At 37.7% G+C, this 25,000-nt stretch overlaps 1 protein-coding gene across 1 annotated transcript in view; it reads left to right on the top strand.

Moving 5' to 3' along the window:
- Positions 1-23,598, top strand: part of LOC137643877 (probable G-protein coupled receptor Mth-like 1) — a 24,991-nt gene extending 1,393 nt beyond the window's left edge. Inside the window, exons 2-8 of the mRNA XM_068376616.1 lie at positions 2,683-3,847; positions 4,618-4,696; positions 10,334-10,417; positions 12,772-12,863; positions 14,362-14,542; positions 22,263-22,352; positions 23,033-23,598. Of these exons, the coding sequence (XP_068232717.1) occupies positions 2,683-3,847; positions 4,618-4,696; positions 10,334-10,417; positions 12,772-12,863; positions 14,362-14,542; positions 22,263-22,352; positions 23,033-23,345 (2,004 nt within the window). The 3' untranslated portion in view covers positions 23,346-23,598. The remainder of the gene's footprint in view (positions 1-2,682; positions 3,848-4,617; positions 4,697-10,333; positions 10,418-12,771; positions 12,864-14,361; positions 14,543-22,262; positions 22,353-23,032) is intronic.
- The last annotated feature ends 1,402 nt before the right edge of the window (positions 23,599-25,000 follow it).

The raw sequence follows: 25,000 nt of genomic DNA, 5'->3' as shown, positions 1-25,000 counted from the left end.
GCATATTCTTTACAGATACTCCTCTCTCCTCAAACACCTGACAACACTGAGATTACTAACCAATATTTCTTCACCGAAGTGGTTAACTACTGCACAGTAATTGTTCAGTGGCTACTTTCCTTTTGGTAAGGGTAGAAGATACTCTTTAGCTGTGGTAAGCAGCTTTTCTAGTAGAAGGACACTCCCAAAATCAAACCAGTGTTCTCTAGTCTTGGGTAGTGCCATAGCCTCTGTATCATGGTCTTCCACTGTCTTGGGTTAGAGTTCTCTTGCTTGAAGGTACACTCGGGCACACTATTCTATCTAATTTCTTTCTTTCTTGTTTTGTTATAATTTTTATAGTTTATACAGGAAATATTCATTTTAATGGTGTTGTTATTCTTAAAATATTTTATTTTTCCTTTTTTCCCTTCCTCACTGAGCTATTTTCCCTATTGGGGCCCCTGGGCTTATAGCATCCTGCTTTTCTAACTAGGGTTGTAGCTTAGCAAGTAATGATAATAATAATATGATGATGAAATGGAAGCAAATAAAAAAGAGATTAACAGTAATGTAACAAAATTTTAATTAGAATCAGTACAAGAGATAAGTGGAAAAGTTTCTAAAGTATCGGAAAAGACATAAACTAAAAAAAAACAAAAGATTGGAAATGAGGGTAAAATCCAAGAGAGATGAAACAGATTTAGCCAAAAAAGGAAAAGAAAAAAATAAAGAGATTCTTAAACACATTCAGATCAATTGAAGAAACACTAAAGAAAGGAAGAATCAAATGAAAATATTATCAGCAGTAGATATGGAGTGATAAAAATTGCAGAGGATTTTCTGTGCAATGCTATACCATAATGATATAATAAATAATTGTCAATAGAAACAATGAAACATGGGAGTCAGTAACAAAAGTACAGTAGGAGAAGTAAAGAAAGCATTAAAAGACATGAACAGAGTCAGAGCAGTAGGAAAATGTGGCCTAACGATTGACTTAATAATAGATGATGGATATTTCATAGTATTAAAACTCGCTGAGCTTTTCAGAAAATGTCTGGAAGAATGCTCTACACTTACAGCTTGGAAAAATTTTATTATACCAATTTCCAAAAAGGGAGACACAAAAGACCTGGAAAATTACCTCCCATTTAGTTTACTTTCTGTAATATATCAAATATTTACAAGTATCATATTATGCTATAGAAAAACAGCTGGACATTGATCAACTGAGAGCATACAGGCTTGAGAATTGGGTATTCAACAACAGTCATTATTCATGTAATTAACTAGCTAATGGAAAAATCAAAATAGTATTATAAACCATGTATGGCATATCTGTCAAAACTTCAGCAGTAACGAAAATCTTTCAAAAACAAGGAATAGATGAATCTTATGTTAGAATACTTGAAGATACCTATACACGAAGTACAGCAATCTTAAAACTACTTAAAGATAGTGAGAAAATTCCTAGTAAGATAGGAGTTAGAAAGGGAGACCCCATCTCTCCCAAATCATTAATAGCATGCCTAGAAGTTTTTAGAAATGTAGATTGGGAAAATGTAAGAATTAATATTAATGGGGAATACCTTAACAACTTGAGATTTGCAGATGAGATAATTGTGTTTAGTGAATTACGGGAGTAATTGCAAAAGGTGATAAAAGATTTGAATGGAGAACGCAGAAATATAGGACTTGAAATGAATATGAGCAAAGGGAAGATAATATTCAACGAAAATGCAGAGATACCACATAAGGGTTATGGACTGACCTCTAGAGATTGTTAATGAATTTACATAGTTAGGACAGACAGTAAGTGTTTTCCCGGAACATAACACCGAAGTTAAAAGCAGGATAAGCACGGGATGGAGAGCTTTTGGTAAACGAAATGAGATTATGAAATGTAAAATGCCACTTTCTCTAAAAAGAAAAGTATTTAATCAGAGGATCCTGAATCCTGACATTTAATTCATGGATCGTTTTAGATAATGTGGCATTTTACATTTCATAATCTCATATTGTTGACCAAAAACTCTTCATTCCTTGCTTATCCTTCTTCTAATTTCGGTCTTCAAGTGTTCTAACATAAGATTCATCTGTTCCCTGTCTTTGAAGGGCTTTCATTACTGCTAAAGCTTATGAATTGAAAGGGCATAGCAGTTTTAGACAAAAATTATCAAACTTTCTTAAGGACACATAGATCCTTGAATTTTCATCCCTTCATAATCAGTTGTAAGATAAGGAAATGGAAGAATAGAGGCAAAAATTTAGATTTTTAAAGTAATAAGAGTAATTAAAAGCTTCCACTTGAAAAGAATATTTGATGCTTTTTAAAGACACGTTTTAAACATTAAGTATTTGGAAAATGTTGGCTATACTTCATAAATGTTGCAAGAAAGAGAAAGAAACGAACTATGAAGTAATGTAGTATTTTCGTCTTGGCTATTCTATGCAAAAATCCTTACTTTAATTTTTACATTGTTGTATTTTTTTCCATTAGAAATATTTTGAATTACACCAGACCAGCTGACACCCTTAAACCTTTTTTTTCATTGAAAATATATATTGGAATTTATTACGAGGATGGATCTCAGTCTGTGTTTCGTAATAAACCAGAAGGAAATTAATTAACACATTTCGGATTTGATTTAATTTAGCAAATTTTAGTTGTCATTGTTCATATGTTTTTCCTTTTAACAGGAAGATATGAAGAACTACAATGTAAAAACAGAGAACGTGAACTGCGACCCAACTTACTACCTAACTCGGAACTTCAGCAGAGGACAGTTTCATCTTAGACCTCGGGGTGATGCTGTCCTTCTGGAGGATGCTGGGCAACTGGAGGAGCAACGCATTTCCAAGTACTGTGTCACTCACCACCTGGATAACCAACATTACCTGACATGGACGCTTAGAGCATGTATTCCTATACCGTCTGTTCCCAGGTGCTGTTCCTTTGGAAAAGCCATGAAAGATGGTGTTTGTCAAACTGCTAAGACTCCAAGTGTACTAAAACCTCCAGTTTTTAGTAAGCCTCATTCCACAGAGCCTGTTGAATGGACAAATATACAGAACTATCATCTCGATTTAAAATGCCAGTCTGATCCCATGGTAACAGTTCCTCTTGGTAATAATGGCACACATTTGCTATTGTTAGCCAATGGTTTATCCCTCACTTGGAAACCTAATGAACTTGGTCCTTTTGATAGAACTTACTTCTGTCCTGATTACTGCACTGATGGCATCGAGGAAAGTGATGGCACCGTGCAATACTTTGTAAGCTTTTGCTACATGTCTCGCAAGGAGAGACATGACAAGGCCTGTGGAGATGGCCCGTGTATGCGTAGATGCTGTGATGATGGGTCCTCATATGACAGCAGTAAGAGAAAATGCTCGCCTGATTCCAACTCCACATTCAGTCCTCTTGATGTAGCTCATTCATCCTCGTACACTATTGTAACGGGTCCTCCAGTCTGCGAGTTTCTCCCAAAGTACGACAAGGGAATCAGCATAGACAGTGAGGGGCAATTGTCTATTGAATATAGGAATTACTCTTCTTTTGAATATTGTGTGGACGTAAACTTTCGAGAAGAACATCGGAGAGTGAGTGTTTACGTCTGTGGAGTCGAACCTCTCTCGTGGAAGAGCGTACGCCTTCCTGTAATCCTGACTTGTAAAGTCATCTCTCTCTTCTTTCTGACATTATGCATAATTTGTTACCAACTAGTCCCTAAGCTTAGGGCGAACGGTGGCACACATCAGCTATGCCATGTTCTGTCCCTCTTCATTGCTTATAGTATGAGTTTTACTGTGAATTGCTTCAATAATTACCTCGTTCACCGTTTTTCTTCCTGCTTCAGTCTAGGTAAGATTTCTTTTTTTAATCAATATAGATTTTGAGGGATTTTTTTAAAGTTTAGATATCAATAACTTATACTATGCTTTTTTCTTAAATAGTATAGCATGGAGGAAATCCCCCCCCCCCACTGGCAGAAGGGTGAGGGATTGGGTTTAAGGCGAGATTCAAGATGTATTTTTGGCTTCTACTCCTGATGCCTGTTGAATGATCTTACAAATGTTTTTAGTCAACATAACCTTTTTTATTTACTATTAGCTTCTGTCTTTATAATTTCAAGGTTGTTTCAAAATGTAATCAGACTCTAGTTACCATGATAACTTTTACCATAATTACCTGTTTTACCCTCACTTACATACATAGCTGTACTTTTGTCCTAGTGTTGAATCGGCGAACGCTAAGGACAGGTTTTGTATATATATATATATATATATATATATATATATATATATATATATATATATATATATATATATACAGATAGATAGATATATATATTATATATATATCTATATCTATATATATATATATAATATACACATATATATATGTATATATATATATGTATATATATTTATATATACATATATATATATATATATGTATATATATACATATATATATATATATATATATATATATATATATATATATGTATGTATGTATATATATAAATGTTTGGGGGGGGGGAAATGGGGCTCCATCGGATTGAACAAACAAGTTCCGAAATTATATATATTTGTTTTGAAAATGAATAACCACATCATTGTTTTACGCAGCCATTGTCATGCAGTTTGGATACCTGACAGCTTTCTTTTGGCTAAACATCATGTGCTTTGAGGTCTGGAGAAAAATCAGGTAAGGAATTAAAGATTCTGGGAAAACGTTCTAAAATATGGGAATTTTTATTTTATTTGGTGTCATGAATTCTATTCAGTCACGAATCTGCACAATTGTTCATCATATTTTCCTATCTCATTAACATTAATTAATTTTTCAAGCTTTATATCTACAGCAAAGACTGAGAGGGAATTGAAAACATTTATATTTATGATGACTGTTTATTACGATAGCTCTTTATCTGATAAAATTAAAAAATGAAGTTATCTATTTTCATAATCTCTAAAACTCTCTCAACCATCTCAATCTCAGTTTTTCTGAGAAATCTTCTCCATCATGAGGCTCAATACTATACAGTATTCTAGAAGTTTTATTCCAGCTGTTACCAAGTTGTGGAATGATCTTCCTAATCGGGTGGTTGAATCTGAAAGTTCAAACTTGCACAAGTCTTTTTATAGATTATATATGAGATATTTGTTTTGATATTGTTATTGGTTTTAGAATATTTCATATTAATTGTTCGTTACGTCTTATATCGTTGATTTATTTCCTTATTTCCTTTCCTCACTGGGCTGTTTTTCTCTGTTGGAGCCTTTGGGCTTTTAGCATCTTGCTTTTCCAACTAGGGTTGTATCTTAGTTAGTAATAATAATAATAATAATAATAATAATAATAATTAGACTGCAACTGGCTAAAGCCAGTGGCGGAGGATTCCCCTGCAAAATAGGTGTGGAAATGCTTTCGTCAATCAGTAAAAGATATTGTGTAATGATTTATTGGCCTAATGACTCCTTGACTAAACTATTCTAAAGCAATTTATCTGTATAATAGCAGGTATATGGAGGTAATTCATAGGCAAAAATGTCAAATATAGAGAAATTGACCTTTGAACTTGAAGACAATGGGCACTTACAAGGTCATGTGAAGGTCACGGGTTAATATGATCCCATATTCTGAAAGAGCATGTGCAAATGGAGAGGGGGGGGGGGGGGCGTGACAACAAAACATCACTTTTAGCCCACGTCAAATGTTTCCCATGAAATAGCCATATGACCTTGAAAATGAGGGTCAAAGTCAAATTTGACATCTGATTTGGAGGTTTAATGCATATGTTTGGGGTAGTTTACTATAGCATTCTATGACCAAAAGCCAGTATTTCATGGAGAAATTGCCAAAGTCACGATTTCTGCAATGTCAAAAATAGTTAAAAATCTATAATAAAAAAGTAATCAAGCAGTCGCTACAAAAGTTAAGCTAACCTTAGATAAATATATAGGGCATCATATGCCACTAAGATCAGGGCTCAGGGCCTTCCAGTTTTTGAGATCTCGGAAACAAACCTGTTTTGAGCCGGTTTGGCCATTAGCGACCTTGACCTTGACCTACTTGCATTAAAGTAGGGCAATATCTGGGGATTTACCTCTGTATCATTGTCCATAAGGCCCTTAGCCATACGGCTTATACTTTAGGCCTAATGGCAATTTAAAATTTTACAAATTTTGCCTTTAAAAGTCCCTGTGATCTTGAAAAGTAGGTCAAGGTCACTTAAACTGGGTCTATGGCATATTCTTACCATAGGCTACCTATGATAATTATTTCAGATTTCTTGCGAAAAAAAAAAAAAACTCGCGGAAAAAATAATAATAATACTACCAAAAACAATAGTATTCCCCTATAGGGAATCCTAATAATATATAAGATATGCATGAAATGCATTTATATCCTCTAGTAGACTCACATTGTACTAATTTGCTGCTATTGTGAACATATCAAGCTTTAAACTATACTTCTACCTTCCTAATAAATACTTTAAATGCTATGAGGTAAATAATAATTTGGACTTCATTATTTTTATAGAGCACTAGTCAGAAGACATGTGCATTATAAACCAGTGTCACCGTTCTGGTCATTTCTTATAGCAAAGAAATGTTCCAATAATATTGTAAAAGAAAAGCAGTTTTCATAAAAGCTAATTTCCTTTGATGAATTGTAATCAAGCGTGTTCTGTACGCCCAGGTCCTGCAAGGATTCCTTTGGGTTATCGTGGCCTAATTGGTAACGTCCTTGCTTGGTGATCGCCAGACTGGGATTCAAGCCCCGCTTATGCTCGTTAGTTCTTATATTCACTGCAACCTCACCCTCCTTGTGAGCTACCACTGGGGCCTTTGGGGAGGCCTATAAGTCTATCAACTGAGTCATCAGCCGCCATTGTCTGGCTCTTCCTGGTTCCATCTTGGGTGGAGAGGGGGCTTGGGTGCTGAATATATGAATATGTGGTCAGTCTCTAGGGCATTGTCCTACTTGATAGGGGAATGTCACTGTACTCTGACCCTGCCACTCATGAGTGACCTTTAAACCTTTATGGTCATGTAATCTGATAATCATTTTATCAATTGCTTTGATGTTAGTTAAGCAAATGCTCAATTACATTACAGATCTGAAGGAAATTATATCACGTTATTTCGAAAGACCTGAAATAATCAGAATTCCTTCCTTGCGTCACTGGTTATTTCAAAACCTACATCATTTGTTATCTTTTATTATTATTATTATTATTGTGGTAGGAGACCCTCTTTTAGGCAGGTTGAGTTAAAAGTAATGGCTGCATCGGCAGAGTTTATTTTCTTATCCAATTTTTCTATTTTCCGGATAATTCTCTTCTCTAGAGCGCTACAATCAGCCAGCAGACTTGAAAAATTCATCAGTCGGGTGAATGACAAAATCGGGAAGACTTTTCAAGTATATTCTCACAAAATACAAGTAAAACTTTGGTACAGAATAGTAAAAAAACTACGACGCGTTTCGAGGATAAGTCCTTCCTCATCTTCTGGTAGAGAGTGAGTTGGATGCTGCAGTCGGGTGGTATTTATACCCAGGATCAGGATTAAAAGTGAAAGGGCTGGAATTTTCATCGGTTTTCATTGGTTGATCGGAGCTGATATGATATGGTGTCTGGTGTACGATGATCTCGGCCGGGAATACCAGTCTGTGACGTCATCGGGGGACCTGAGTTTTGATTGGCTGAGGTGCGCTCTGAGCCAGCCAGGCTGCTCTCCCGCTCAGAAAAGTGTCCCACGTGGCTGAGATCATGTCCTACTTCGGCGTCAAAATTCGGGGTATTTGACGCCGAAGTAGGACATGACCTCAGCCACGTGGGACACTTTTCTGAGCGGGAGAGCAGCCTGGCTGGCTCAGAGCGCACCTCAGCCAATCAAAACTCAGGTCCCCCGATGACGTCACAGACTGGTATTCCCGGCCGAGATCATCGTACACCAGACACCATATCATATCAGCTCCGATCAACCAATGAAAACCGATGAAAATTCCAGCCCTTTCACTTTTAATCCTGATCCTGGGTATAAATACCACCCGACTGCAGCATCCAACTCACTCTCTACCAGAAGATGAGGAAGGACTTATCCTCGAAACGCGTCGTAGTTTTTTTACTATTCTGTACCAAAGTTTTACTTGTATTTTGTGAGAATATACTTGAAAAGTCTTCCCGATTTTGTCATTCACCCGACTGATGAATTTTTCAAGTCTGCTGGCTGATTGTAGCGCTCTAGAGAAGAGAATTATCCGGAAAATAGAAAAATATTATTATTATTATTATTATTATTATTATTATTATTATTATTATTATTATTATTATTATTACTTGCTAAGCTACAACCCTAGTTGGAAAAGCAGGATGCTATAAACCCAGGGGTTCCAACAGGGAAAATAGCCCAGTGAGGAAAGGAAACAAAGAAATTAGAGAAGTAATTAACAATTAAAATGAAATATTTTAAGAACAGTAACATCAAAATAAACATTTCCTATATAAATTATAACAAAACTTTAACAAAACATGCCGAAGAGAAATTAGAACAGTGTGCCCGAGTGTACCTTCAAGCAAGAGAACACTAACCCCAAGACAGTGGAAGACCATGGTACGGAGGCTACGGTACTGCCCAAGACTGGAGAACAATGGTTTGATTTTGGAGTGCCCTTCTCCTACAAGAGCTGCTTATCATAGCTAAAGAGTTTCTTCTACCCTTACCAAGAGGAAAGAGGCCACTGAACAATTAGCCCCGTTAAAATCTTCTTTCTCGTTTTCTAATCCAACTCGAATTGTTATGAGAAAATCCTCTTGCAATTATTTTTAACATTCCTTTTCATTGTCCTAAAACTTTTGAGAGAATCAACGCATAATATCTCCATTTGCTAAGTCGCTTTTGTGTCGTCATACGCTGAGATGTCTTCAAACTTATTCTATCTTTAACAATTTCGAATCCAAAAAGGAGACAACATGCATGTGTTCACTATGTTGCCTATAAATATTAATCAATGTAGAAAATGTTTTACATTCAATGTTTCCCCTACTTGTACTAATACTAAGAATGGATACCATGGTACGATAACTTGTAATGGCCACCTTTTATAAAACTTAGGAAATTTAGTTAGATGATATTTTTGCACACTTTGAAAATTAGTTCATTGCTAAAGGTAATGAATCCATCGTGAATGACCCTACTACCATAAAGCAATCAGATATTAAAACATATTTTTCCTACTTAAATATGAAATGAAAGTCATTAACAAACCCAGAAATTGATAGAATATCTACCATTGCTCTATTTTGTTTAAACTATTAAATTGTGGCTATGTTTCAGAGTCCTGTGATCACCTTGACCTTGCAAAATGCCTATGTCGTTAGGGAGTATTTATATCATTCCTTTTTCCATGTCTTACGAGGCAAAAGGGTGCTGTTAAGACAACTACCGTTAAAAAAATGATTTTATTTTCATCAAGTACGTCATAACAACATAAAGATTTCTATCGTAACTCCTTTTTTGAAAATTTGAGTAAAGTAATTTTTCTAAGTAACTAAAGATATCAAACTGTCTTAGACAACAATTTGATCAGTCACAAATTACCAGTAGTTTGAAGCATTGGATTTTATATCTTCGTGGATACTGCAGTGTTCCTTCGGCCACTAGCTGGACCAGCTTTTCATCTTTCTACTCTAGCTCCTTTCCCAATCCCTATCATCTAAGTTACAGTCCAACCTCTTTGAACTTATATATCTTGAAGAATTTGTTGGTTTTCCCATGTTACGACTAGATGGTTAAGGGACTCCCAAAATCAACACTTTATTTTGTTTGGTTGGTGAAGCGTGATTGATTCCACAATACAGTGTTTTATTATTCTTGATAATCTAGTCTTGGGTAGTGTCATAGCCTCTGCACAAAGGTCTTCCACTGTCTTGGGTTAGAGTTCTCTTGCTTAAGGGTACACTCGGGCACACTATTCTATCTTATTTCTCTCCCTCTTGTTTTGATAATTTTTTTTGTAGTTTATATTGGAGATATTTATTTTAATGTTACTTTTCTTAAAATATTTTATTTTTTCTAGTTTCCTTTCTTCACTGGGGTATTTTCCCTGTTGGAGTCCCTGGGCTTAGAGCATCCTGCTTTTCTAACTAGGGCTGTAGCTTAGCAATTAATAATAATAATGATTAATCACAGTTTTCCTTTGTAGGAAACTTACAAATCACTATTTTCTACATTAGGATATCCATTACAATATACAGTAGCTTTTCTTTGAAGGGAACTTACAAAGTACCGTCTTCTATACTATACTATCTATTAAAGCGAGGTTTTTTATTTGCAGGAAGCTCACAAAGTACCAGACTTCAAAGAAATACCCAGAAATTTACTTCATGTTATATGGTTGGGGAGTACCATTATGTATATGGTAAGTTTTCATATGTATTTAATTTTGACTGTGGGTATAAGTTCAGGCTTTTTGTAATCGTATAAGACTTAACTAATCAAATTTTCTTCATGTTGTACCAGTACTTATCAGAAGATTAATCTTATTCTTTATATATATTTCATTTTTACTGTGGGTAGAAGTTCAGACATTTTGCAATTCTAGAAGACTACAAGTTTAATTCTCTTTTTGATGTACCTGTACATATAAAATTACTCATACATATATATATATATATATATATATATATATATATATATACACATACATACATATATATATATATATATATATATATATATATATATGTATATATATATATATACATATATATATATATATATATATATATATATATATTATTTTTATTGTCGTTAGACTTTTTGTAATTTTTAAGGGTTTACTATTTAGATTTTATTATCAGATTAATAACAAAGCAATAAAGTGAGTGATTCTTTACTCTTTAGAGGATAATGGTGTTCTATGATTCGTGTTCCAAACATAACAATAAGCTGTTTAGATATGGCACAACATGTCAATGGATAATTTAGATTAAGAAAAGTTAGTGATAAAAAGTATAATGTATATATAAAGCTTTTGATATGGCAGGAAGCTATTATCTTCAAGTGCCGAGTTAAACAGTAGATGGTCTATTACTCTAACGGACTCAAAATATTTATAATATATCAAACAAATGATTTTCCTTTAGTTTTTTCCTCACCAAGAGGTCAGATTTAATAATGGTAGTTTCTCCCTATTATATTACCTTTATGTTGAAACTGATCAAATGAAACTATTTTATTTGCATTTGACTGCTCTAATCAAGTTTTGTTTATGCAACAAATTTATTCAAGATTTCTTTGTTTTGTTTAATTAAATTGTTTGAGGATGGCTGGTTCATCCTTGCCAAGATTCTTGGACAGGATGTGTTATATGCCAGAGGTATTTTTAGCTTTACATCTGAAGAAGGTCTTCGGAAAGCTATACAACTTTTAAAATGACTTCTTTGCTTTTATGCTTTAATTGAATATTCTTTTATTCTCTATTCAAGTTTAAGTAAAAAAATTTAATCAAAATTTCTTTGCTTTGTGTAATTAAATAGTTTGGAGGCTCGTTTTCATTTTTATATTTGTATTTCAAAATATTTAATAATTCTTGTTTCTAAAAAGTTTTAAAAATAACATGAAACAAATTTGATTCATAAATCAGTAGCCTCCTTTTTTTGATAATAGCATAAGTAATCTTTTTCTAAATCTATCATTTGTTGATATTAGACGTATAAGATTATTATAAATAATTTACTGTAGTGATTATGAAATTGTTTTCATTTTTATATTTGTATCCCTTAGGCAGGGTTGCCAGATTGGCATTTTTCGGGCCAAAAAAGGAAACCTCCCCAAATTTGGCCTTCTTTCGTGCCAGGTACCCTAAATTTGGCCTTTTTGAATTTCGTTAGCCTTAAATGCTATATTTTCGACCTTTTTTTTTTATAAAAAGCTGCAGTTGATCAGACGTTGACCTTTTCTTATTTGGAAAACCTGGCAACCCTGCCTAGAGGCTGCCCCGAACCCCCCATCCTTAGCTTGCAAGGATGGTGAGGTTGCAGCGACCAAATGCACTAACGAGTTTGAGCGGGACTCGAACCCCAGTCTGGCAATCACCATGCAAGGACATTACCACATCTACCATTCAGTTTCTCTATGGGAAGTGTTCAAGCAGTGTAACTGAACATTTTTGTTCACCGTTTAAGCACTCTAAGTTAACATTTTGGCGCACCAATTCAGTTTCTCTCTGGCAAGTGTTCAAGCAGTGTAACTGAACATTTTGGTTCACCGTTTAAGCACTCTAAGTTAACATTTTGGCGCACCAATTCAGTTTCTCTCTGGCAAGTGTTCAAGCAGTGTAACTGAACATTTTGGCTCACCCTTTAAGCACTCTCAGTGAACATTTTCGCGCACCAATTTAGTTTCTCTCCGGCAAGTGTTCAAGCAGTGTAACTGAACATTTTGACTCACCCTTTAAGCACTCTAAGTGAACATTTTGGCGCACCAATTCAGTTTCTCTCTGGCAAGTGTTCAAGCAGTTTAACTGAACCTTTTGATTCACCCTTTAAGCACTCCAACTGAAAATCCACTATGCGCTCTGCGTCACTCACTTTTTATTCGCACATGAAGAAACATTTCAGAGTAAACTTTGCGATTGAAAGTGCCACAGGTCACTGGCAAGACATGTACTGAAAATAGTGTAATTTAGAGGCTTTTACAGGGAATGTCTAATAACAATAATAACCATTCTTAGAAAGAATAAATGTTCATGAAATACTTTCTTTATTCTAGTGCAGTCACCGTCATGATGCAGTTTGTGAACCCCCATGAAGTCAGGGATGAAATCAGGCCATACATTGCAATCAAGAAGTGTTGGTTTCAGGGTAAGAATAATTTCCTTATTACAATCAGGAGTCCATCCTCCATGTTTATTTAGATTTCTAAGTTTTACTGCTAAGATACATGTTACAATGTGGACACTTGATTTATTCCTGATCTAGCTAATAAAGAAATGTGCTTCTTTCAGTCCAAAAAGATAAATAAATAAAAGGTAAAGTTACATTATGATTAAAAAACAATGACAAAAGAACAACAATAGAACCAGATTGTTTCTTATTTTCTACTGAAATTATACTTATTTATATATATACTGTATATGTATATATATATATATATATATATATATATATATATATATATATATATACATATAAATATTTTTATATAAATGCATATATATATTTTAGTGAGGCAGATTTGCACCGACTGGCACGGGTGCCCTTTTAGCTCGGAAAAGTTCCATGATCACTGATTGGTTGGACAAGATAATTCTAACCAATCAGATAGCAGGAAACTTTTCCGAACTGAAAGGGCACCGCTGCGAGTTAGTGCCAATACGCCTCATTGAAAAAAATTGAGTATTGTATAAAGAATCCTCTCGTTTATGAGGTGTTTTAAGGGTACCACTACTTGACATGGTGCTCATTAATCAATAAAAGTATTACATCACAGCTTAGCATTAGTAGTTTCTATGATTTACACTGTCAAAAAACCGTAATTTCAATCGGAAATTCTCCGTAAAAGTATTCGGTTCTTAGCCGTATTTTAGTAAAATACAGGCGACCGTTATTTTACCCTACTTTGTTATCATCTTTTACGGTTGGTGACTGCAATGCCACTCATTTATGTCAATATATCTGGTTTTAAAACGGTAAATTCCTAGCAACATTTCTTCCAGAATTTTTATGATTTTTTTTAGCAAACTTTAAAATTTTTAGGTTTTAAAATTTTAAAATTTTTAGATTTGTAATTTTTTAAATTTTTAAGTTCTTAAATTTTTAGATTTTAAAATTTTAAAATTTTTAGATTTCTATTCGAAATAGAGATAAGGAGGTTAAGGGATTTTTACAAGAAACCGATTGAACTCTAAACAGAAAAGAGTTTTTTTTTTTTTTTTTTGTGTGTGTGTTTCTGAAGTTTTCATAGCTAATATATGAAATACCTTATCTAATGGAGTTACTTTTCTTACTACATCTTATTTTGATTATTCATTACCTATCTTGTAGTTTATTTATTACCTTGTTTCCTTACTGGGCTATTTTTCCCTGCTGGAGCCCTTGGGCTTTTAGAATCTGGCTTTTCCAATTATGTTTTTACCCTAGCTTGTAATAATAATAATAATAATAATAATAATAATAATAATAAATAATAATAATAATAATAATAATAATAATAACTATAATTACGATAATGATAATGATGATTTTATTAATAACGAAAATAATTAAAAAAATACTTAATAATAATAATAATAATAATAATAATAATAATAATAATAATAATAATAATAATAATAATAATTTGTTTATTCTCGTCCATTAGAACACATCGGTGTTTTGCTCTACTTCTACTGTCCAATTGCTGTGCTGTCCCTTTGCAACGCCCTCCTACTCATCCTCACTTTCATCGACGCTAAGATAATCCTTCGAAATTCGAGAGAGGCTTCAAGGGAACTGAATACCATCGGAAGATCATCCAGGGATATGGTGGATTGCGTCAAAGAGTAAGAAACACACGAAGGATTTTCTCATGAGTATGGTTGGTAATATTTCGGGAGAGTCCCACCCAGCTCACGAATATATTTGTTAATATTTCGGTAGAGTCCCACCCAGCGTTATTTGGTAATATTTCGGTAGAGTCCCACCCAGCTTACTCTCAGCACATGAGAGCTCGATATTTTTTTTTTTTTTTTTTTTTTTTTTGCGAGGCAAAGCAAAAACCATTAGATTTCGGTAATATTCCGATAGATCAAATGGTTTTCGCTCCGACCGTGCGCTGGCTTCGCTCGCGAAAAAAAGACAAAAAAACGGATTTTGAGCAAAGCGAAAAATCTATTTTTAGGTGAGATTGCCATGTCGTCCTGGTGGAAGGTTCCTTTAGGTAGCTTTCTAAGGGATATTTGCTACAGTGATACTCCCAGAGAATTAAACCGAAGGTCTCCAGGATTCTAACTCCTGGCGCGAGTATCCAATTAAGGATATCGCATAATATCAGGGGACGTATTTTTTAGATACGACACATAGCAATCTTCACCCCGAATAGATTTAACTCTTTGATGTAAGGGGGAAGAGTGGCGAAAGAAAGGAGTGCCGATCTAGGTACCCGGTGGACCTCCTATCCGTACTACTACCGGCCTCCATTCCTTTACTTTTCTTTAAGCAGGAATAGCCGCAGATAGAGTAGTTTCGGGTGGGTCAGCAAAAGGGTGGCTCCATCAGGACGACATGGCAATCTCACCCAAAAATAGATTTTTCGCTTTACTCAAAATCCGTTTTTTGGGCTCGGCCATGTCGTCCTGATGGAAGCATACCAGAGAATTAATTTGGGTTTGTGCATGTGCCTTCTACCTTGAATGGATTCCTTATCTGATCTGCTAGACCTATATGTGAAATTCCAGTTAACTGTCATTTCCACTAAACCTGGAACTGGTTTAGTGCTTCCTGCCCCCTGCATGGAACGTGTCGACATCGACAATAAGGATTCAAGGCTTGAATTTCCATAAGAACGGAAGGTAAAACTTTAGAGATTACCTTTCACATACCTTGGAAATCTGTATCCTGATTTCAAGTTGGGCCCTTCTAGGAACTCTAGAATGTTTTATTTTGTCTGCAACTGAGATAGCAGCAATAAGACGCAAATACGTTTAGTATTTTTACCTAGCAACTAGATTATCAAATGTAGTTACAATAGGTTATAAATCTGATCCAGCATTAAAAACACATCGGGGTCCATATTTTCTCTTGTAGAAAAAATCAGTGATTTCATTATCGCAATAATGCCACTCAATGGAGACTTGAAACCAAATCTGACTGACTTGTACAGATTTTGGGAATGCATAAACACTTTAACGCAAACGTTCACTTTGCACTGGTGTTATTGGTCAGATATGCACCTATATGGAACAGTGTGTTAATCATCGTTGTGATTTGCACTTGAGGGTAAGTGTACCCATGCACCCGATGCACTGGAAAGTCCCAAAGCAGTTCACTGTTCATCGCAGCGCTAGACAACAGGTTTTATAACACTACCCACCGCCACCACAAAATGTTTTATTTCATGTACTTGCTTTGCATAGTGTTTGTAAAAGACCCTGGATGATCTCCACCCAGTGTATGAGTGGAGTCTTCCAAAGTCCATATGTTGAAAGAAGTTCAACGAAGAAACAACTTTCCTTGGATCGTGACCTGCCGGTGTACTGTCAGGATCCGCTCTGCGAATAAAGTAGATGAGCTTTGCTCTCAGTTGTCTTATGGATAGGTTTGATCCTGAGGTTTCGCCTCTGAAGAGCTGTCCTCCCTTGAAGTCTGAAGTTCTTCGAAGATAGACCTTAAGACAGTCTACTGGGCATAGAGAGGTATCTTCCTTCAGTGGGCAGACTCTCCAAGGACCCCACCTCTTGGTGGGTAGCTCATTCTTGGCAAGAAAGGCAGTATCAGGAAAGAGGTTCAGTTCTCCTGTGTCTAGGAACTGAATATGGTCTTCGTTTCTAGATAAAGCCACTTTTTCACTAACTCTAGCCCCTGAGGCTATAACAAACAGAAAAATGACTTTCTGTGTTAGATCCTTTAGAGTACAATTGTCATTGTTTAGGTTCGAAGCATAGTGCAAGAACCCTTGTAGGTGAACTGCTGAGAGGTGCCATCCCTTCTTCCTTGTCAGGAGGAAGGTGACTAATATCACATGGTCGATGTGAAATGATCTCGAGCCTTGTCGATTTAGACATTTTACTATCACTACATTGTTCAGGGTCAATCTGATGTGGATTGTTCTGCGAGTGGATAGTCTCTTCAACATCTGAAAAACTGCCAGAGCTTCCAAAACGTTGATATGAAAAGTTTTGAACTCGTGCGACCAATTCCCTTGCGCTTTTCTCTCGTGAGTATGGCCTCCCTATCCTTTCGAGGAGGAGTCCATGTGTACCTCCACTGATGGTTGTGGTGGTTGCAGGGGAATTGTTCGTGCTAGGCTTTTGGCTGTTGACCATGGCCTTAACTGCGTGCGCAACAGGGTCTGGGTCAACCTTGGTTGGTCTCTTCGAGAGTTTGACGTGTATCTTCTCCATACTCCTGAAACATCTTTTAGACATGCTTTTAGCACCGGGTCTGTCACTGCCGCAAACTGGAGAGAGTCCAATACTCTTTCCTGGTGGCGTCTTGCAATCCTCTTGTGACGGATTAGTCTCTTGACAGATCCCTCTATCGCTCTCCTCTTCTCGGATGGAATGGAGAGGTGGTGTGACTTTAAGTCCCATTGGATTCCTAGCCATTGGAACTTCTGAGGTGGAGGAAGGCGAGACTTCTTGCGATTGATGTTGAAGCCCAGGAGTTCCAGGAACTGGATTACCTTGTTGGCTGCCTGCAGATAAGTAGTCTTGGGTGCTGCCCATACCAGTCAATCGTCTAGATATGCTAGTACCTCTACTCCTTCGGAGTGCAGCTGATAGACGAATGTGGCTGCTGGCTTTGTGAATATCTTTTGGGCTGTATTCAGTCCGAAGGGCATTGCTCTGAAGACACTTCTTTTGTAGCATGAATCTTAGGTAGGAGGAGAAAGGGCGGTTCAATAGAAGATGCCAGTGAGCATTTGTTGGGTCTATTGAGACTGTGTTTGCTCCTTTTGGTAGAAGGGTCTTTATGTGTTGCCAAGTAAACTTGTTGTTCTCGATGAACTTGTTTAGTGGAGACAAGGCTAGAATGACTCTGAGTTTGTCTGAGTCTTTCTTGGGAACACAAAACATCCTTCCCTGGAATTTGATGGACTTCGCTTTCCTTATTACCTTCTTGTTCAAAAGTTCTGAGGTATATTCTTCTAACGAGGGGGTGGAGTATTGGAAGAATTTTGGAAAACAGGGTAGAGTTCTGTTCCGTTTCCACCCGAGTCCATTCATCAATAAGCTGTGGGCCCAGGGATTGAAGGTCCAGCGATCCTGAAAATGATACGGTCTGCCTCCTACCTGGAACCCCTCTTTGGATGGGGGTTCCTGTGGATTTGTTTTCGTGACCACGTCCTAATTGGCCCCGGGAGGAGTCACCTCCGAGCGAACTTCTCTTAGGGCCATTTCCTTTCTGACTAAGGCGAAAGGAAGCCGACTGCCTCTCAAAGTTGGGGTTAAACATTGGCGACTGTGCTACCAGTTGTTGAGGTACCATCTGGAAAGTGGTCTGAGGCATCGTGGTCATAGTCACGGCAGAAAATTGTGCAGGTCTGTGTGGTCTCCTTGCCTTTTTATTCTTAGGCTGGGGACCTCCGTCCGAGGAAGATTTCCTCTTTGAGCTCGTGCCCCACTTTTGAAGAAGGTTCCAGTTCTCCATGGTTGCTCTGGCTATGATCTCTTGGACCAGTTCCTGTGGGAAAAGGTCTTTACCCCAGATGTTTGAGGTAATCAGTTTCCTTGGTTCGTGTCTTATGGTCGCTGAGGCCAAAACGAACTCTCTGCAGGCTCTCCTTGCTCTGAGAAAAGCATATAAGTCTTTCACAAGGGTACCCATGTGGGACTTAGCCAGGAAAATGAACATTTCTGGGGCGTTCTGTAGACCTGCACTCATTTTCAGGCAGTTCTGATGAGAAAGGGAGGCCGCAAGTCTCTCCTTCATCTCCTGTTCCCTCCTCAGAAGATGGTCTGGCAACTTCAGAAGGTTCTCATTGAACTGCTGGCCTGCTATCTCTGGATCCAACTTAGAGATGGAGAAGGCTAGGTGGACATCCTTCCACTTCTCCTCGCAGGCAGGTAGTGCTAAAGAGAATGGTTTGCATTCCTCTAGGGTTGGGCAGGGTTTGCCCTTGTCGACTGCCTTGACGGCAAAGTCTAGTGCTTTCTCCGAAAAGGGGAAAGAGATGGGGGAAGGAGCAAGAAAGGTGGGATGTCTCTTGCTCAGTGCTTAGACGTTGGAGTTGGTGTACCTGGCTCCTTTCAAGGTTTTCAGGAGGATGGCTTGCGCCTTGTCATGCTCGAATACAATGACCTCTTTGGGTACTGTTTCCTCACAGGTTGCATGTTCATCCCGCAGTCTCACGTAACATTCTGGGTAAGCTGGAAAGTTAGGCCAGAACTCAAGATCTTCAATCAGTTTGGTCCCCAACTTCGAGACGAATAGTTTCCCATTCATCATGGGCATACCTCCAGGGGTTAGTTTCGGAGCGGTGAGAGAGATTCAACACTTTAAGTGGCTTCTTAGTGGACCCCTTGGTAGTTCCGGGGCGGTCCGTCCTCTCTTGCAATAGTATCTGTTGTTGTCTGAGTGATTCTCTCATCGTCTCTTGTACCTTTTGGAACAACTCCATCATCCGTTGAATCGAAGTGAGGATCTCTTCGTTCTTGATGTCATGTGCCACTGGTTGTGGAGTTGGGATTGAAGAGGTTGACGGCATAGGTTGGTATGCCGTCACGGCAAACTGAGGGTCTTCGCTTGCCGTTTAAACGGATCCTTCTTCTTCTGCTTGTGGATGTTCCACGTCTTCTTCGGGGCCTCCTTGTAGTAGGTCCTTCTCAGTGTCAATGGACACTTCTGACGTCCTTTCTTGGTGGATATCCAAGTCTTCCAGTGCCTTGTCTATGTCCCCGTCGATCTTCAGTTGTATGAGGGAAGACTGGACCTGTTCCTGGGGCACCACCGCATTTGGTAGAGCCTTTGGGAACAGTAGGCACCTTAGGGAGTCATCGGGTAAGTACAGTCCCTGAAAATTCTTTTGGAATCTACTTACCCATTTGCGAAAGGTCTCCCTCGCTGTATCTCTAGTCTCTATGTTGACTGAGGGAGCTTCTCCGAAGCCGTTGGCCAGCAGGGTTGAACTGGTGGGGTAACCTTTCGGGTCCCAATACTTGAGGACTCCCGACACGATGTAGCAGGGGCATAAGTCCTGCACTTCGTGTGGCCTCAAAAGTCTTTGCTTTTGTGGTTGCAGGCTAAGGCTGCACACTTCTCCATTGGCTCCTCCTGTAAAAGAAAAGGGGCCCAATGAGTATATAATTTTTTATACCAGTGATATAAAAGCATACAATTTTTATCAACAATAGTAATTACTATCGTTTATGGTAGCTTAGGATAGTAAGCTTAAATGGAAGTAGAAAAGACACATATCTGTGCTTCCCCTCCCAGGCCATTGCTGAGACCTCCGTCAGTAATTAATATTTAGTTTCCCTGGTAGGAAGAATACAAGGTAGGATTAAATTCTAGGAACTAGAGTTAGGGTTAGTAAGCTTTATACTAACATTATCTACTGTAGTATATATTAACACTGATCGGTGATTTTTTAAGGTCCTGATGATCGAAATAAACCATCTGGGTGTTGAGGTAGTACTCAGCCTCAGCACAAAATCGTTGTCCCAACAATAGACTGCGACAGGAAACACAGAGTATGTAAGAAAATATGTGTACTACTGTATAGTTGTATACTGTAGTTAGCCGGCGCACTGCCGGGGTTATGTTATTACCTGGCGGCACTAACTGATAGAAAGAGAGAAAGCATTGAGGAAGGAGAGATTCTTATTATTATGGTTAACATAACAATTAGAAGTGTAGAAGGACTATCAGGCCGCCTACTGTCTCCGTGCTGGAATTTGAGTTCCAATGGAAGGGATAAGAATCTGTCTGATTCTGGCCTCCACCCATCCACAAAAGGGCTGCCGCCGGCAGCAACAATTGTATATGGCAATCCAAGGGAGGGCTGAGGATTTCTCAAAGTATGCTAGGTTTCCCACCGGCAGCCGTCAGGGCCGGCTCAATCTTCCCCCCAATGATATTCACTTCCTGTGAAGGAAGGAAGAAAGGGGGAAGGTGGCTGAGGCGGCTGAACTAACTGCCGCCAGCAGGGTACCAGCCGGTGACTGTCAGAATACCGGCGAAAGAGAATTGTGATGGCTATGACGTCCCTAAAGGACAGAAAGGTAAGGGTCTTGTAGTTCACTGAGATGAAAGGTGGCGGCAGGTAGGCCGCCTACCTACAACAGTGAACTGAGGAAGCATGGCTTCCTGTGCTAACGACGTCGTCGGCAGCAGAGGAAACATGGTTCCTTGTCTGGCGACATCGTCGGCGGCAAGACAAGGGCACCCTGAGTTCGTCACTATCTAAATCAAAGCCGGAGCTCGACGGCAATGAAGAATACAGTGGTTGCCGCCTGTAGCAGCGGCGGCACTCAGGGAGGGAGAGAGGGATTAGCCTCTTTTCTCTGAGAGAGAATCTATATCATACCTTATCCATAGATTCTAGAGAATGTAAGTTCTCGTCCGAATTAATAAGGAATGATAGGGTGAGGCTAAACAAGGGGAAGTACTTTACTAACGTATAAATGAGCTAGAGTAGTCTCGCTTTGGTAGGATCCCTGGCCAAGGTACGGTACCGCCTGGGCTCCCGCAGCATACGATCAGTAAAGTAACATAATAGGAAGAGGAATAAAATTCATGTATTCTAGATCACCACTTGTATAATTTGCCTAAATAGCTAACATTATAGCTTAATACCGGGAAATGTTGCCCTACTGACTAACTAAAATGCAATAGTAACGGGCAACGGCAGTCGTAAAATGGCTGCCTCCGGTCTGGGCAAAGCTCACCTAAACACACTTAAATTATCGAAATTTAACTGTAAAAAGGGAGACTAAAATTATACACAGGAAAGAATTAATACTCAACTTTCCAAAGGATGAAAATGCTGAAGATTGCATGATGAATATTCGGATAACTTGCAACAAATCTCCGGGTTAGTTTGGGAGAACACCTAGCTTAAAATGCTACAAGGAAAGGAATGGCGGCCGGTAGTAGTACGGATAGGAGGTCCACCGGGTACCTAGATCGGGACTCCTTTCTTTCGCCACTCTTCACCCTTACATCAAAGATTTAAATCTATTCGGGGTGAAAATTGCTATGTGACGTATCTAAAAAATACGTCCCCTGATATTATGCGATATCTTAATTGAATACTCGAGCCAGGAGTTAGAAACCTGGAGACCTTCGGTTTAATTCTCTGGGAGTATCACTGTAGCAAATATCCCTTAGAAAGCTACCTAAAGGAACCTTCCATCAGGACGACATGGCCGAGCCCCCCAAAAAATATAAAGCTCCTATCTAAACGCAAGGGGTAATGGCGCTGGGTGGGACTCTACCGAAATATTACATCATATTTCATGTTAAATTCTTTTGTCGTTAATGAAATGAAAAGCTAGAGGCCGTAATTTTGATCAGGTTATTTCAGGAAAGCAAAAAATTAATCTTCCTTTTTCTTTTCAGTTTTCACCAAAAGCTGAAGCTTTTTGCCATTTCTGTGTTCTGTTGGGCCACTGAGTTCTTGTCATTTATAATTCCTCCGGAGGAAATCTGGTATGATATGACATTTAGTTTTACTTATTGTTTTTAGATCATTATAAGACTTCTTAACGCAAGCGAAAGTAATTTCAAAATCTCTTTGGGGTATCAAGATATAGATGAAATTTCATAATAAAATTTACCTGCGAAAGGTCTGCCCTGTGAGTAAGTGTAATTACTAATACAAGAATGTTGAATTAGCATTCGAACAATGCATAAAGCACCTATAGTAAATAAAAAAACATAAAATGATAAGAAATAAAACAGTCACATTATATTATATTGTATTATATTTATTATATTATATATACAATGAACGTCTCTCACAGAATCCACAGAGCTAATCTTCAGACTATTCGTTTTCCTTTTCTGAAGTCTATTACCAATCTCCTCTTTATTAATCTTTCTACCTTTCAAATATCTTTATTACCTTTTCTTCTTAGTCTGCTTTACTGCCTTTCTGCTTTATTTGCAGGTAAAATTAAGAAACGTTTACTATCTACAAATGTAAGAGTTAGAAATGTTTCTCAAATAATAACATTAATAAAGACGGACCATTTAAGTTTAGGTAATAATACCATACTAGACTACAAATCAATTTCTCCAAATTTAGTCATTTTTTTAATATATATTCATTAACTGAACACAGATTCCTTTCGTCTGAAGCTAATCCTTCTTTTTATTCCAATTTTCAGGGCACCCACCGATATCCTAAACGCTCTCCAGGGCCTCTTCATATTCATTATCATGATGACAAACAGCAACAAACGAAAGCTTATAGAGAAACGGTTTCCTTTGCCCTTCAGGTTAGCCAGGAGATGCTCGGCCGCTCTTTCTTGCTTTAGAAAAGCAGCAGCAGAAAGAAGAGACGAGAACGCCGCTTCCTCTGAACCTGAATCATCGAAGTCAGATTCAGTATCTATGGAAACTACGACTTCAACTCTTACGTTGTCGTGTTTTTCTTCCGTGAATAATGTTCAAGACGGGGGAGATTCCTGCAAAGTTTGATGTTGGTAAAGTTATTTGCCGTTGCAAAATCATCCTCATACACTTCTCGAAGCTTTATATAGTCTCCGACGTCCGTCTATTCTTATTGCAAAGATGGTTTCAAGAACGTGCATACAAGAAATGAAATTCCATAGAGCTTGAATATAAATTAAGGTTTTAACAAATAAATATTTTTTATTGTAAAAAAAAAAAAGAATTATTGTTTGTAAATGTTATTTTGTTCGACAGTATAGCAATAAACCCCTGTTGGACTAAAACATTCTCATTTGCGTTGCCACATTACCATTCAACCAAGGGGGGGGGGGGTTGTTGGGGACACGCCCACTATTACATTAACTTTGATGCTAAAGAGATCAAAAGACAATTTTCTGTTTACAGTTTATCTTTGTTGATCTCTCTTGTTGGGGAAATGTAATTTTCTCTTGTAATGAAATTGGCAACAAACAGTATGATAAATCTGTGAATTTCTTAATCATCAAATGAGATAGCTCTTAACCCAACCATTTTCGAACATTTATTATTATTATTATTATTATTATTATTATTACTTGCTAAGCTACAACCCTAGTTGGAAAAGCAGGATGCTATAAGCCCACGGGCTCCAACAGGGAAAATAGCCCAGTAAGGAAAGGAAACAAGAAAAAATTACATATTCTAAGAACAGCAACAATATTAGAATAAATATTTCTTATATAAACCATAAAAAAGTTTAACAAAACAAGAGGAAGAAAAATAGGATAGAAGAATGTGCCCAAGTGTACCCTCAAGCAAGAGAACTCTAACCCAAGACAGTGGAAGACCATGGTACGAAGGATGTGGCACTACTCAAGACTATGGTTTGATTTTGGAGTTTCCTTCTCCTAGAAGAGCTGTTTACCATAGCTAAAGAGTTTCACCTACCCTTGCCAAGAGGAAAGTGGCCACTGGACAATTACAGTGCAGCAGTTAACCCCTTGTGTGAAGAAGAATTGTTTGGTAATCTCAGTGTTGTCAGGTGTATGAGGACAGGGGAGAATCTTTAGAGAATAGGCCAGACTCTTTGGTGTTTGTGTAGGTAAAGGGAAAGTGAACCTTATCAGAGAAAGGGATCCAATGTAGAACTGTCTGGCCAGTCAAAGGACCCCATAACTCTCTAGCGGTAGTATCTCAACGGGTGGCTGGTGCCCTGGCCAACCTACTACCTACCATTGTCAACCAACGATGCAATATCCGAATGTTCATATTTTCCCAACAGAATGAAAATAGCCATCCACACTAGATTGTTTCACCCGTGAAATATCAGAATTTGAACCTATGATATTAGTTGCCTCCACCTCTTTTATATCTCACAGGAATGAGATACAGGAGAGGGGATTCCCCGTCTCGCCCCTTTTAATAGCCTGGGCTGCATCCCTCGTCAGGCTGGGAGGAGCAGAGAGAGGAAAGGACACCTACTGTTCCTTTGTTTTAGGTCAGGACCCCCCAAAATTGGGGGAAACGCCTTGGTAAATAGATAAATAGATCAGTTGCCTTCTAGTTCAATTTCAAAAGGCTGAATATCCGGCTGCTTTTAATAGCTGAGATTTATTTTTATTAGAAATAAAAGTTTAATGTTACAAACCCCGTATCACATCTAGAACATTCCAGCGATTCCAGATTTGCCTGCAAATTGGAAG

The sequence above is a fragment of the Palaemon carinicauda genome, chromosome 7, assembly GCF_036898095.1.
Source record: "Palaemon carinicauda isolate YSFRI2023 chromosome 7, ASM3689809v2, whole genome shotgun sequence".
NCBI lineage: Eukaryota > Metazoa > Arthropoda > Malacostraca > Decapoda > Palaemonidae > Palaemon > Palaemon carinicauda.
The sequence above is the reverse complement of the archived record's forward strand: the minus strand, read 5'-3'. Positions and strand labels throughout refer to the sequence as shown.